At 40.9% G+C, this 15,003-nt stretch overlaps 1 protein-coding gene across 1 annotated transcript in view; it reads left to right on the plus strand.

Moving 5' to 3' along the window:
• Window positions 1-15,003, plus strand: part of LOC126113047 (sodium-dependent serotonin transporter-like) — a 519,069-nt gene that overhangs the window by 69,848 nt on the left and 434,218 nt on the right. Inside the window, exon 2 of the mRNA XM_049915015.1 lies at window positions 1,361-1,495. Within this exon, the coding sequence (XP_049770972.1) occupies window positions 1,361-1,495 (135 nt within the window). The remainder of the gene's footprint in view (window positions 1-1,360; window positions 1,496-15,003) is intronic.

Consider the following 15,003-nt stretch of genomic DNA (forward strand, 5'->3'; position numbering starts at 1 on the left):
ATGTTTGTCTGGCCTCTCAACAGATACCCCTCCGTTGTGGTTGCACCTACGGTACGGCCATCTGTATCGCTGAGGCACGCAAGCCTCCCCACCAACGGCAAGGTCCATGGTTCATGGGGGGGGGGGGGGGCGGGGGACCACTATCTTGATCATGTATATTTCATGTTACTGCCTGTCACAGCTCTCAGTATCAGGTACTACATTGTATGTAAAAACATGTTAGTAGTAGCCTCAATGCAAATATGTGTGCCACAGAACACTGATCACACGGAAATACTGCACTCTCGCTCTGGCTCTAGAAATAATGTAACTGAATTCAAACATGTACTCGAAAAAAAAACAGCTAACTGATAATGAAATTCAACAACAAGGGAGAAACACAGCAGTGAAAACGCATAAGGAAAATGACAAAAATTTTCTAAACAACGTCATACATCTTATACCATAACTGTTAATTACATACTCTAGATACACATAAGTTTCTGCATAGTTCCAAACAATATCTAAAAAGGAGCAATGCAGCGTAAAATCTAATTAGTCCACCAACGTTTGTAATGTAAAAGTTTGCTACCACTGTCATTTATTTCATTACATGGTTCAGTATTATTTTTACTATCTTTTTATCTTTGCTCTTACACGCGAGCAAGGTATCAGAAATAATTTTTAATCAAATTCAGGTTTTAAAACGTCTCATAACTTTTAAATTTTGAAATGAAGAAGAAACTTTAAATAACATTCGATTAGAGGTTTTATGTTCTGAGGCCAAATAAGAAGCCTGATGGAAGCTATGAAATAGCAGTTATTCTAAAGTGTATTGTTTGCGATAATAAATGATAAGGTTATCAAATAAGAATTTTTGTAAATGAAATAATTATTATCTTGGTAAAAAAAGAAATGTTAAGCCAATTCTGTAACATATGATACCCTACCACTAGATGACTCTATAATGTATGGAGAACATCCTACACAACGACAAAAATGCTGACGATGTCATCTATTGATTTGTTGTCGAAGATTTACTTCTGTAAGGTACTGAAATAAAAAAGAAGACTGTAAGTGGGATGAGCATTTTTCTAAGCTCAGAGACGCAGTGGCCAAGTAGTTGGACAGTTACACTGGCGTTGACTGTATTTATATCGGGCGATTATCCACGCCACGGAGTTGTGCAGTGCTGCATGTGTTCCAGACGCCTAACACTGATAGGATGTCGCACGCGGCAGCGTGTATTTGGCGCACTGTAGTTTCGGTCGCCTTGTTGCTTCGCACAGCTGCATAAGTCGCAGGCGCCCACCTGTTACGGTGCCCCAACCGTCGCAGCTACAGCTGATGTGTGACGCCCTTGTGTTCTCTTGCGTTTCAGGCGCCTTCCTGATCCCTTACTGCATCATGCTGGTCTTCGGCGGCCTGCCCCTCTTCTACATGGAACTGGCTCTGGGGCAGTTCCATCGATGCGGCTGTCTCACCATCTGGAAGCGCATCTGTCCCGCTCTCAAAGGTCGGTTGTCTTCCTTACAACTAATACAGTAAGAAAGTACAGTATGCGGAGTGCTAAACTAAGAATGTAAGATTTTTGGAATCATATGTAAGTTTCTTATTGTTATTACTGATACATCACTTGAGGCATGTTCATACGCAAAGTTTTTACCATATAGTTTTTCTCGTTCCAATAGTACTTCCTTACCTGAATTCGATACTTTTGATAAGTCTTTCGCAGCATCTCAGCGTGACACATTCATCTACATCGACGCGCATTCTCTGCAAGCTATGGTACTGTGCGTGCCGGAGGGTACTCTGTACCTCTACTAGTCATTTCCGTCCCCGTTCCACTCGCAAATAGAGCAAGGGAAAAACGACTATCTATATGCCTATATGAGTAGTATCTTATGTTCGTTGTCCCTACCGGAAATGTATCTTAGCGACAGTGCAATCGTTCTGCATTTAGCTTCAAATGCCGGTTCTCTAAATTTCTCAATAGTGTTCCTCGAAAAGAACTTCACCTTCCCTCCATGGATTCCCATTTGAGTTCTCGGAGCACCTCCGTAATACTTGCAAGTTGTCCGAACCAAACAGTAACAAACCTAGCAACCCGTCCATGAATTCCTTCGGTGTTTTCGTTCAATCCGATCTGGTAGGGATCACAGACACTCGAACAGTACTCAAGAATGCGTCGTACTAGTGCTCTACATGCGGTTTCTTTACAGATGAACCACACATTCACAAAATTCTTCCAATAAACAGAAATCGAACATTCAGCTTCCCTATCTCAATCATCACACGCATGTTCAATTTCATATCATTTGCAATGTGCGGTCAGACATTTAAACGACCCGACTGTGTCAATGTGCACTCTACTAATGCTGTATCCGAACATTACCAGATTTGTTTTTCACAATCATCCGCATTAACTGACATTTTTCTTCATTTAGAGCTGCCATTCATCACACTAACTAGAAATTTTGTCTAAGTCATCTTGTAACCTCTCACAGTCACTCAACTTTGACACCTTCCCGTACACCACAGCATCATCAGTAAACAGAAGATTGTTGCTCATCCTGTCGACCAGCTCATTTATATATACAGAAAATAGCAGCGGTCCTATTACATTTCCCTAGGGCACTCCTGACGGTACCCTTGTCTGTGATGAACGCTTGTCATCGAGAACAACATACTGAGTTCTTTTACTTAAGAAATCTTCGATTCATTCGCATATTTGGAAACCTATTCCATACCCTCGTACATTCGTTAACAGTCAGGAGTGGGGCACGTGTCAAATGCTTTTCGGAAATCTAGAAAGATGTAATATGTCTGTTTCCCCTCATCCATAAACCATAGTATATCATGTGAGAAAAGGTCAAGCTGCTTCGTGGACATAAGATTCTCGGTCTCATGGTAATTTGTTATATTCGATAAGACCGGTCTTTTGCTCTTCTTATACACAGGACTCACATGCGTCTTTTCCCACTCTCTCGGGACTTTGCGCTGGGCGAGAGATTCGCTATTAACCTAAGCTAAGTAAAGGACCAATACCTCACAGTACTCTTAGAAAAATCGAAGTAGGATTCCATCCGGACCTGGCGGCTGTTTTTTTTTCAACTCTTTCAATTATTTCTCTACGCCAGGGATGCTTATTACTATATCATCCATACGACGTTCAGCTATTATGTTACGTATTCAATTTCTTTTCTCAGATCAGCGCTTTTAGCCAGTAATGGCAATGTAAAATTTCTAATTAATCTTCATAACTGAATCTTAAGAGATGTCAAGATACGCCAACGAAGTGATTATGCCCATCTTGATGCATCCACTGACACAAAAATGTATTCGGTCAGGAGAGCCAGAAGCCGTTTGATGCAGTGTGGCTGTAAGCTATCTTGTTGGAAGTGTGAAGCGATATTCGGAGCCCGTGATAGAATTTGAAAATTTAAGAGGAAAGAAACCACATAACACATCACAGTTTTATTTTGCTGAAACACAGTTAACTCACAAATCTGTTGTGGCATATTTATGAAATGCTCAGCATGACCCCTTTTGTTGTACGCAGATTTCAACACATTATCTTTTTCTTCCTTCTTACTACCACATCCGAGGCGAAGGCGACACAATGTCAGCATCTTTTAGAATGCCTCACTTGCAGAACGTCACTTGGCGATTATGTGAAAGAATTAGGACAGACACACGGTTAATAAGTCATCTGCGTCCTATCTGTTTCTGTAGCAACCTGGACAGTCTCAGACAAAATCACTTGGGAGAGCGGATAAGCCACGAAATTCGGAAGATGCACGTCATGAGGAGCCAAATGCGATTAATCATTTTATCATGAAGGAATTAAGAAATGAAGAAATAATGCAAGACATTGAAACTAAACGCGAATATAGTAAAAAAGCTCTATCTGTGAAGAAAAGTGCTAAACACCGCCACCAGAGAAACGTCCAACAGGAAATTCGTGGTAAGTTAACATAACACCTGAAGCAAAAGAGAAGTAGAAACAGAATTATCAAGGGAAAGACATTTATTCATAGTAGAAAAGCTAATAAGTGCTATTTTTCAGAACGTGAATCCCGATTCACAAGCGCAAGTGGAAATCTGCGACCAACGAAACAGGAATCCCCAAGAGCCAAAGAAAGCCGAAAAGAACCAAACAGACGAGGAGTCAAACAATTTAAACATACAGAATGTTTTAAAAATGGATAACACGGCACGAGAAAAGAAAATACAGTGATATATGAATATTATAATAAAATTGGCGACAAGAGGGTAGGATCCTTCAAACTGAACATGTATCAAGTGGAAAAAAGAAAAAAAACGATATTACAGTGACACAAACATCGTTTTCACGGCTTAATTAGTAGAAAAAAGTGTTTTTTGATGGCGTATGAAAGACATTAGGAATACAATGGCTTTAGAGGACATGCATAAAAGGCACACTTAGACATTTATTTATTGGGGAAGTCTTACCCCAAAAATACAGTGTATTCCCAAATTTATTTTAAGGTGTAAGTTAGTTGGATAGACAATTGCTGTGCATACTCAAAATGTACAGCTAGTTCATATTTTCGCTCCATATGGATTAGATAATATGACATACAGAATACAAGACATTTTTCCATTATTAGTGGTAACTTAACAAAGAATCATAGATTTCAGTTGTGTGAGTGGGAAAGATCAGTTCCGAAACTATAATTATTACTAAAAGTTGCGGATCTTAAAAGATGATTTAAGGGCGTAGGGCGCGTGGGTTCGGATGGACCCTGGTCGAAAAGTTTCTACTTATATAAGGTCATTAGCAAGTTTTACGTTATACAACATCTCTCGTAAAGCGAAAATATGAAAGTTGAAGATCATTGCCTGCATATTACATGAACCGTAAGCAACTTTTAGGGAAAACGAGTTTGGCAGGCGAATGCCTGCCACTTCAGAGGGACGAAGTTCCGAGTTGCTGTCAAAAACGCTCGGTACCTCTGCATTGAGCAAATAAGATAGAACAAACTTCCCGTTGGATAGGGAATGCTGAATGGTACGAACTATCATTCGAAGCAATAAGTGTACTAAACATGGGCTCTAAAATGCATAAATTAAGGGCCACGACGATTTCTTCATCTTCGATACTGTGAAACAAATCTTTTACTGTAAGATCTTTGCTTTCCATATTTTAGGAGGAGATAGTATGAACCAAAAAAAGAAAAAAATATTGTTAACATGGGATCTAAAATTTATACCATAAGAACTATGAGCACTTGTTCAGTAGAAGAGATGTGTATCACAACAGCGAAGATCCCCTACAGCGGATCAACGGCCATATCCACGTGACACTGTGATAGGTGGAACGTATACCACTGTGCATTTGTGTTCATCGTGTTTAGTACTGCTACCAAGACTGTCAGGGTGTCAACAGTACCAGGTGCTGAGTGAGCGTGCCACATACCCGTATGAGACAGCGTTATCAGCACCAGCACCAACCCTCATTGTGGGTCTCCATTTGGTCGGTTGCTCGAATCGTGCAACATGCAGATTTGTGGAGAATTCGGATGTGACTGTGGTCCGAGGTTGGACTGCGTGACGTGAGGGCGGACAGACTCTTCGTTAAAGTTCGTAACATCTGAGTACCACAAGCGAAGATATCCGTATTGTTTACCAGGCATATTGTAACTCATGAAAATCTGAGCTTAATATCCGAGAACAAGTGATGGGCTCTCTGCAACATTCAGTGTGGTCCTTCACGACTGGTCGGAAACAATAGCAGCCAGACTAGAGAATTACCGTCCCTAGCGTAGCTGTCGTTGACGCCAAAATATCGGCCAGTCTGTAGTGATGTCGTGAGCGACAAGCATGGATTGCTGATGAATGACGTTGCATTGTGTTCAGCGATTAATCGCAGTTCGGCAGTATCCTAGATGAACATCGTTGGCGTGTATGGCGGCGGCCTGGGGAGAGGTCCCTTTCCTTCAATGTTTTGGAGAGTTACAGCGATGTTACTCCTGGCTTCCAGATGCAGGGACAGGTGTAACTTAATTTCACGGCTTGTAGTAATTGAGAGAATTCTCAAGGCAAAACGGTACGTCACGGACGTCCAGCGTTCTCATGTGTTACCTCTCATGCGGCAAAATTGTAGCGCCATTTCTCAACAATATTCGTCCACAGGTGGCACGTGTCTCTATGAACTGTCTTCCTGATGTTGAGATACTCCCCTGGCCGGAAAGCCCCCATAAACGACGTGTGGTAGCAGCTCATACGTTAACTCCGTCTCAGTGCCAGTGTACGGGATATCATGGAGCAGTTACAACAGCTGTGGGCCAGCTTGACTCAGGAGAGGATACAACGGCTTTACTACGAACTTCCCAACCGAATCAGTGAATGCATACTGGAGTTGGACCGTCGTATGTGAGCTCATATTGCCAAGTTCTTTTTCAATCTGACTCGATTTTGTAATCAGTGACTCGATTTTGTAATTAATGAAATACGATCACAGCCCATGTTCATTTGCTTCCGTCATCGACTTCTGGCGGCAGGGTGTTACCGAATCAAAAGACCTTCTTAAGGGTTTACACAAAATGTCAGCAGTGACTGCTGCATGATACCGAAGGACAAGGCAGCGACAAACAATTTTTTTCTTTTTTTTTTTAGTTATCAGCCTTCTGACTAGTTTGATGTGGCGCGCCACGAATTCCTCTCCTGTGCCAGCCTCTTCATCATAGAGAAGCACTTGCAACCTACATCCTCAATTATCTGCAGCATGTATTCCAATCTCTGTCATCCTCTACAGTTTTTGCCCTCTCCACCTCCCACCAGTACCCTGGAAGACATTCCATGGTGTCTTAAGAGATGTCGTATCATCCTGTCCCTTCTCCTTGTCAGTGTTTTCCACATATTCCTTTCCTCCTCAATTCTGCACAGAACCTCCTCAATCCTTACTTTATCAGTCCACCTAATTTACAACATTCGTCTGTAGCAACTCATCTACAATGCTTCGATACTCTTCTGTTCCAGTACTCCCGCAGTCCATGTTTCACTACTATACAATGGTGTGCTCGAAACGTACATTCTCAGATATTTATTCCTCAAATTAAGGCCCATATTTTATACTATTAGGCTTCTGCGGGCCAGGAATGCCCTTTTTGCCAGTGCTATTCTGCTTTAGATGTCCTCCTTGCTTCGTCCGTCATTGGTTATTTTGCTACCTAGGTAGTACAATTCCTTAACTTCATCTACTTCGAGACCATCAATCCTGATATTAAGTTTCTCGCTGCTCTCATTTCTGTTACTTCTCATTACTTTTGTCTTTCTTCGATTTACTCTCAATTTACATTCTGTACTCACTAGACTGTTCAGTCCATTCAGCAGATCATGTAACTCTTCTTCACTTTCACTCAATATAGCAATGTCATCAGCAAATCGTATCATTGATATCCTTTCACCTTGTATTTTAATTCTACTCCTGAAACATTCTTTTATTTCCATCAATACTTCTTCGATATACAGACTGAATGTAGACGCCAAGTACTACATCCATGTCTTACACCCTTTTTAATCCGAGCACTTCTTTTCGTTCTTAGTCGTTCACTCTAATTATTCCCCCTCTTGATCATATTGTATGTTACCCGTATTTCCCTGCACCTTGCACTGTTTTACACTATCGACAGCTTTTTCCTTTTTCCAAGTCAACAGATCCTATGAACGGGTCTTGATTTTTCTTTAATCTTGCTTCCATTATCAACCGCAACCTCAGAATGGCCTCTCTGGTGCCTTAACCTTTCCTAGAGCAAACACATCCTGAATTTTCTATTCCATTCTTCTGTATATTATTCTTGTCAGCAACTTGGATGCACGAGCCCTAAACTGATTGTGCGATAATTCTCGCACTTGTCAGCTCTTGCAGTCTTCGGAATTGTCTGGATGATATTTTTTCCGAAAGTCAGATGGTATGGCGCCAGACTCATACATTCTACACACGAACGTGAATAGTCGTTTTGTTGCCACCTCCCCCAATGATTTGAGAAATTCTGATGGAATGTTATCCATCCCTTCTACATTATTTCATCTTAAGTCCTCCAGAGCTCTCTTAAATTGTGATTCTAATACTGAATCCCCTGTCTCTTCTAAATCGACTCCTGTTTCTTCTTGTATCACATCAGACAGATCTTCCCCCTCATAGAGGCCTTCAATGTACTCTTTCCACCAATCTGCCCTCTTCTCTGCATTTAAAAGTAGAATTCCCCTTGTAGTCTTAATGTTATCACCTTGCTTTTAATGTCAGCGAAGGTTGTTTTGACTTTCCTGTATGCTGAGTCAGTCCTTCCGACATTCATTTCTTTTTCGATTTCTTCATATTTTTCATGTAGCTATTTCATTTTGGCTCCCCTGTTCTTCCTACTTATTTCATTCCTCAGCGACATGTATATTTGTATCCTGTATATCATATGCAACACGTATTCGATGGCCGATATGCCGAATAATCATGGAGAGCAGGGATGCACTTGTTTTCATCCATCGTCGAAGGTGATCTTTACCTCCAGTGGCCGAGCATTCTCTTGCTGGCAGGGAGACACTCCTGGTTTCAAACCTTTCTTATATAGGCTACTCCGTGTAATCTCGCCAATATGTACGAGTGGTGGTCACATGTTGTATCTCGTGCGTCTACGGGGTAATCACGTCATTCAACAACTAAGGTTGGCTGGCCGCTACGGTAACGTGTGCCATATACACTCTAAAGCAGTCTGAAGTGGAGCTAGCCCGTAGACATTGCATTACAGTAGTAAGCACTTCAGCGACTGATTTAACAACCTCTTTTCTACCATTGATATTTCTAGAGTTTCAACAACTGAAGTCGTCGCAATAGAATGCGTCATACCAAAAGGCGTCGAATCATAGTCGCAAGGAGGCCAGAATCTGTATATGTGCTCCACTGATGAATATGTATGGTGTCTTACAGCATTAGGCCATTGAAGAGATGGACAGTGCATTACGTCATTATATCTAAATCATCATCTCGATGAGGAGACAAATGGACAACGGTTGCAGATGTCTTATACAGTAAAAGTTCATTTTCCTTGATTGTATTGTTTTCAATATACATTTTTAACGTATAGCTCTGAATTTTTGTGCAGCCTTTGGTTGCATGCAAAAATATCTGTAAGGGAACAACATTTCGCTCGATTACTAAAGCTTCTTCAAATATTGAAAACACTTTTCTGTATATCAAATCGCTGTTTTATAGGCTAAAACTAAGAGTGATATTGTTGAAGAGCAGATGCGAATCATCATCTATTGAAAAGTATTTATGTGTGCAGAAACGTTACAAAGTTACTGATAATCTTATGTGTGGTGCCGGTTGTGGTTGGATGCATACTGTGTACCTTATGATGCACACGACGAAATTATGGTAGCCAACAGAGTGGGAGACCAGTCCAAATGATGATGCAGATTAATTTAAATAAGGATACTGTCACACACCTGAAACCTCTTATTTAAATAAATACTAATAGGAATGGCCCAATTAAGCATAAAACAAATGGGTACCATTCCACTCGCGTAGCTATGTTAATGGGAGGAGGGATCTTCTAGCTCTGAACGGGAACAAGTTATCACTATAATAATTAGTTTCATTGTCTTTAAAAATTAAAATCACCCAGTGATATATTGACGAACTGACGAGGGATTATAACTCTAAATTGTAGCCTTGGTACGGCTGGACGTGAAAGATGAAACATACTTACGTTAATAATTCGTGGACACAGAGGGGCTGTTTACGTTGTTACTTAATTGAAGAAAGACCACGGAAAGATAGGAGAAAACACCATAAGATTGCCGAAACGTGCTGAGAACAACGAGCTGGATGCTGACTTTAAAATCTTGTACTCGGCTCCTGAAGGAAGCAAGTTAATTCGCTTCTAAACGGCGTCCGCACGTGCAACTTACTAGGCGCGCAGAGCACGAATTAATTGTACGGTGGCTGTAGCGATAGCAGTTTCAGATACAATTGTCTCTCTGTACGTAACGTCCAAGTATAGACATCCTTCCAGTGGCAGCAAGGCTTGTCTCACCTGTCATCTCTCCAGTGCTAACCTTAAGTCTTTACCCTGCAAAAACATGGGCAGAAGTCTACCCCTTATGGTTGCTCTGTAACCCTGGTGTTTTCCGCCAGAGTAGGAACTCGCCGGCCAATGGTGACAAAATGCAAGCGCCGAGCAGTAAAACTAAGTGAAAATTTCAGCAATATCCTACTCTTATGGATTTTTGCTATGTCGAACCTATAGTGCTCTTAGGTGTGAAGGACGGCCGATAATCTCTCACACTACATGGCACAATTTTTTAAAGGACCTATCCACTGCTCTGCACATATATACAGCGAAAAAGTGCACGCTCTCGAGAAAGTGACCATATGATCCAATCAGAAAGCTGGATTCCCAAAGTTTAAACTTAACGTTATTCTGAGGTGTCGTAACGAAAATTCACATGGTCTCTGGGAAGCCACACCTGGATAGAAACATCTTATCTTGGTAAATGCCTTCTGCGAAGAATTCGATGTTCGTATCGACAAAGAAAAGGGGCGTCTCGTGTCGGCGGGGGCGGGTGAGAATTGGCGCGAATGCGAGTCAGGGAACCGAGCTAGGGATCTTTTTTTTTTTTTTTTTTTGTAATAGCCAACTACTCTTAAAAGGATTTTTATCCCGTGCAGCAAGCTTGTAAGCTCTCAACACTTGGAAACCTCCGCCATGCTACAGAGCAAAGGTAAAGAAACCAACAGTGAAATGAAAACAGTCCCTGGCGTGCTAATACATATCCACAATTATAGAGTAGTGAACTGAGCAACTACTAGATCGACGGAGCTTGCATATCATCTTCTGAAATATGTTAGTAGACAACCATAGAGAAAACTGACCATGTTACAATCTGTCTTTTAAAAGTACGTGGATTTTATGAAATATTAATTACCTGGTCTTTTCTTCTTTCTAACCTTAATAGGAAATTTTTACATTCATTTTACGTAATCTGTAATACTGGTAAAGGTCTTGCTCACTACTGAAGTACAAAGAAATGTTCGGACTCCCTCCTTGACTGGAAGAATTTTATTTCGTTGGTCATAAGCAGCTATGCAGCCAATATTTATTACCTGAATAACAGTGAGGTCTTTGGTGTCAGAAGAAAAGTAAAGCCTGAATAATGTGAAACTAATTTTTAATTTTATTTTCGCACTTAGCACTTGGAAAGAGAGAAAGCCACCATTGTAGAGAAATATGCAAGCAACGTCTTATTTGCACATTTATCGATATGACTGGAAAAACATTATTATATACAAGTTTCAGTCACTTAGACGTGTCGTTAATTACATTTGAAACTGAATTTAGGTGAAGTTGTATGCAGTCTGTATAAATTCTGACAAAACGCTCTATTACGAAAGGGATCGTGTTGCAAAATCGTATCACAAATCTTTCCGTGCGTTATACGATCATTAATATTTACGATGGTCTTCATAACCAAACTTTACGAGTGAATAGTATTTTGAAATGTTAATATTACCTGATTCACTCCATTGACTTGAAGAATGATCTTAGTTATCAACGTTTTCCAATATATTCTGCTTCTTGTGTTACTGTTGTCTCAATATGTGCACTAGATTTAGGAAAACGTAGTTACTTGTTTTGCGCAAAAATTGAATGTTATGGGTAGCGTCGGATATCATTTCTGATACAGTATAAAAAGTATTTTACACATATTTTTGAGGAGTCGTGTAAAAAGGCAGTACTTCTTACCAAAGCAACTATTTTCCAGGCTTGTGTAAACCAGATGATGTACAGTGCAAGAATGAATAAATGTTAATTTCGGTTCTTGTAAAACTTTTATACAAAGATAATTGTAAATATGTTTCAAACTGGGTTACGCTTTTGACTAAAAGTCACATTCATATTGGGAATTTTACAGAAATTATGTTAATTGCTTTGATACTCACGTATTACTAATACAACACGGGCTCGGTTGTTAAAATTAACTTCCGATTTCTGCATTTCACAAACCATATGACGACAGGAAACCGTCACGTGACTCTGATGTTGGTGTCAAAGCTCAGACGAGCAATCCTTGGGATATGCATGGTTTCAAAGTCGAAGGTGCAACGATCTGAAATAGAGAACACCTGACACGAAGTGGTCTGAATGGTACAAATTTTTAACGACCACTACATGACGGGCAGCTGCCAACTTATCGCGCCCTTACCACAACTAGTCTACTGGACGCTTGCAACGTACCGGTTTGTACAGCTTACCAATTAATAATAAGGTTGGTACATATGCGGCCCAAGATGTCGTCCCTCAATGTTAATACTGACTCTCGAGCAAAAAGCTTTGACGATCACAGACCTAGACGTTCATTCGACCAGTCTTTTGCTTCCTGTCGAATGCAGGTAACAATGAGCCGCCGTTGTCATCCAGAGGAAAGAATGTGGTACACGCTGTTAGGGACACATTTCCGACTGGAAAGCATTTCGCCGTGTAAGCCCTACGTGATGGACGAGAGAGAAGTGCTCCCGTGAAGCGACCTGCTACTTGTGCTACCGCGGCAGGTGGCGTGGGCGGCCGCCGTCAGCTGGTGGTGGACCGTCAGCGGGATCCTGGGGACCCCGTCAGCCACCGCTGCTGACGCGGCAGCCGCCGGCACCGGCGCTGACTCGGCCGACGTCCAAAGATGGAGGACGCAGCTGCTCGCCACCTCCTCTCGCTCGTTTGTTTTCGTCGTCGAAAGCCTTACGTTTGCTAGCTAGTTCACTGCTACTGAATCCGAACGTCTGAATCTTTGGGTTGGGACTCACCGCGGGTTTTCATTGCCGAGGCCTTACAAGCGCAAAATATTGTTGTGAATGAGAAATCATAATAAAGTACCGAGCAAATGATAGATTACTTTCAAGTGATGTAATTATTTATTTGGAGAATAATGCTAAAGTTGACGTTCCGTTTATAAGGGATACTCTTTCGGCAGATAGGATTCTGCGCACTTGGAGCAGTATTGAAAATTTCTAGTAGAGGTGTCCATGATTTATCATACAGATTGCCACGACAGTCTTCTGGTAATTAAACATAAAATAAAACAAAATTACTACCAAGCTCCTGCTGGAATATTTAACGATTTAATTTATCTGTTGAAAGATAATAAAGGTTGTGTCTGGTATCTAAGGTGCAATGGCACACTGGAAAATATGGGTAAATGTTGCCTTAAAATATGAGTAGTGGAGACGGGAGCATGCTGGTGATGTTAACGCTCAGCTATTTTTCATAAATTCCTTACTGTATGGTAGCTAGTTGTATTAATTTTTATTTTAAGGTAATTACAATTATATTACTAATTTCAAAAACTAATTCAACTGCGCAATGTTATGTTCTTTGGACTTCTTTCTTGCTACAAACGTTCTTGTTCCCTGACGTAGTCTTCGTAGTCAAGCAACGTCTTTTTCATAGTATCTCCATGAAGAGGTGGAGCATGAAATAACAGAGAAGAAGAGTACCAGGAATCTGTCGAGGAATCTACACTGGAAGAACTTAAAGCTAGTATCAAGACTCTTAAAAACAATGAACCTCCGAGAGAAGACAATATTACAGCAGAAATGATAAAATATGGTGGAGAAAAACTAACAAGCTTTTTGCATGAGATCATAGAGGAAATATGGTGGAAAGAAAATATGCTGGGACAGTGAAATACAGCAATATTGTGCCCTGTACATAAGAAACAAAACAAAGCCGACTGTGTAAATTATAGAGTAATTGCACTGCTCTGTATAGTACACAAAGTATTAGGATAAATCATGGAGAGGTGCTCAGAAAGTATGTAGAAGAGTATCTAGGAGACTATCAGTGTGGTTTCAGAGCTCACAGATCCACTACAGATCAGATTTTTACTATCAGACAGACCCTTGAAAAAGTTATGAGTAAAACATCGATGTCCACCAGCTATTCATTGATTTCAAACAAGCTTTGATAGTATCGAAACAGATCGACTCTGGAAGGCAGTACAAGAGGCAGATTGCTTCAAATGACTTTGTGAAGAATAGTACGGAAAGAAAAGGTTGTGGGCATTTTGTCAAAGGCATTTGAAGTTAACCAAGGATTGCAACAGAGTGATATGCTCTTCACTATTCTGTTCAATGTCGCCTTGGAGACGGTAATGCGAAGACACAAAGCGGCAACCCTTAGGGAGCACTGTTTAATGGAGTGATGCAGGATCTTACATATGTAGATGATATTGATATGTTATCCAGCAGGAAACACGACCTGGAAGGAAAACTTGAAAGATTAGAAAGATCTAGAGCGGAGATTGGACATACAATTAATCAAAGACCAAGCATATGTTAACATCTAGGAAAAGGTAGAGTGAAGGAGAAGGAAGCGTGACTTTGAACGGGAAAGAATTTGAACGCTGTGAGAGCTTTAAATATCTTGGGTCATTGGTAACTGAGAATAATTATGTGAGAGAAGAAATACATGTAAACGTTAATGCTGGTAACAAGAGCTACTTCGCACTGATGAAAGTATTTAATGCAAGAAACTATAGTAGGAATCTGAAGCTGGCAGCGTATCGTACAGTAGCGAGACCTGTGGTGATGTATGGTTCGGAGACTTGAGAAATGACGCAAAACGATGAGAAGTTGCTGCAGAGATGAAAAAGGAAGCTTCGTAGGAAAATATTCGGGGCAGCGAATGACAGGGGGTTTTGGTGAATTAGAAATAATGAGACCAGAGAGTTGTTCAACAAATCAGATATCGTGACAGAAATAAAGACGTGACAGAAATAAAGAGTAATAGGCTACATTGGTTGGGACATGTGGAAAGAATGGTGGAGAGCAGCACAATCAAGAAAGTTTTCAAGGGAAAACCAGGTGGACGCCGTATAAGGGGCAGACAAAGGGCCAGATGGCTAGACAACGTGGAAGAGGACCTGAGAAGAATGCGACTTAGAAGATGAAGAGCCAGCAGAGAAGAGTGAGCAAAGATTGTCCAGGAGGTCAAGGTCCTACACGGGCTG

Source organism: Schistocerca cancellata, chromosome 1 (genome assembly GCF_023864275.1).
Source record: "Schistocerca cancellata isolate TAMUIC-IGC-003103 chromosome 1, iqSchCanc2.1, whole genome shotgun sequence".
Classification (NCBI taxonomy): Eukaryota; Metazoa; Arthropoda; class Insecta; order Orthoptera; family Acrididae; genus Schistocerca; species Schistocerca cancellata.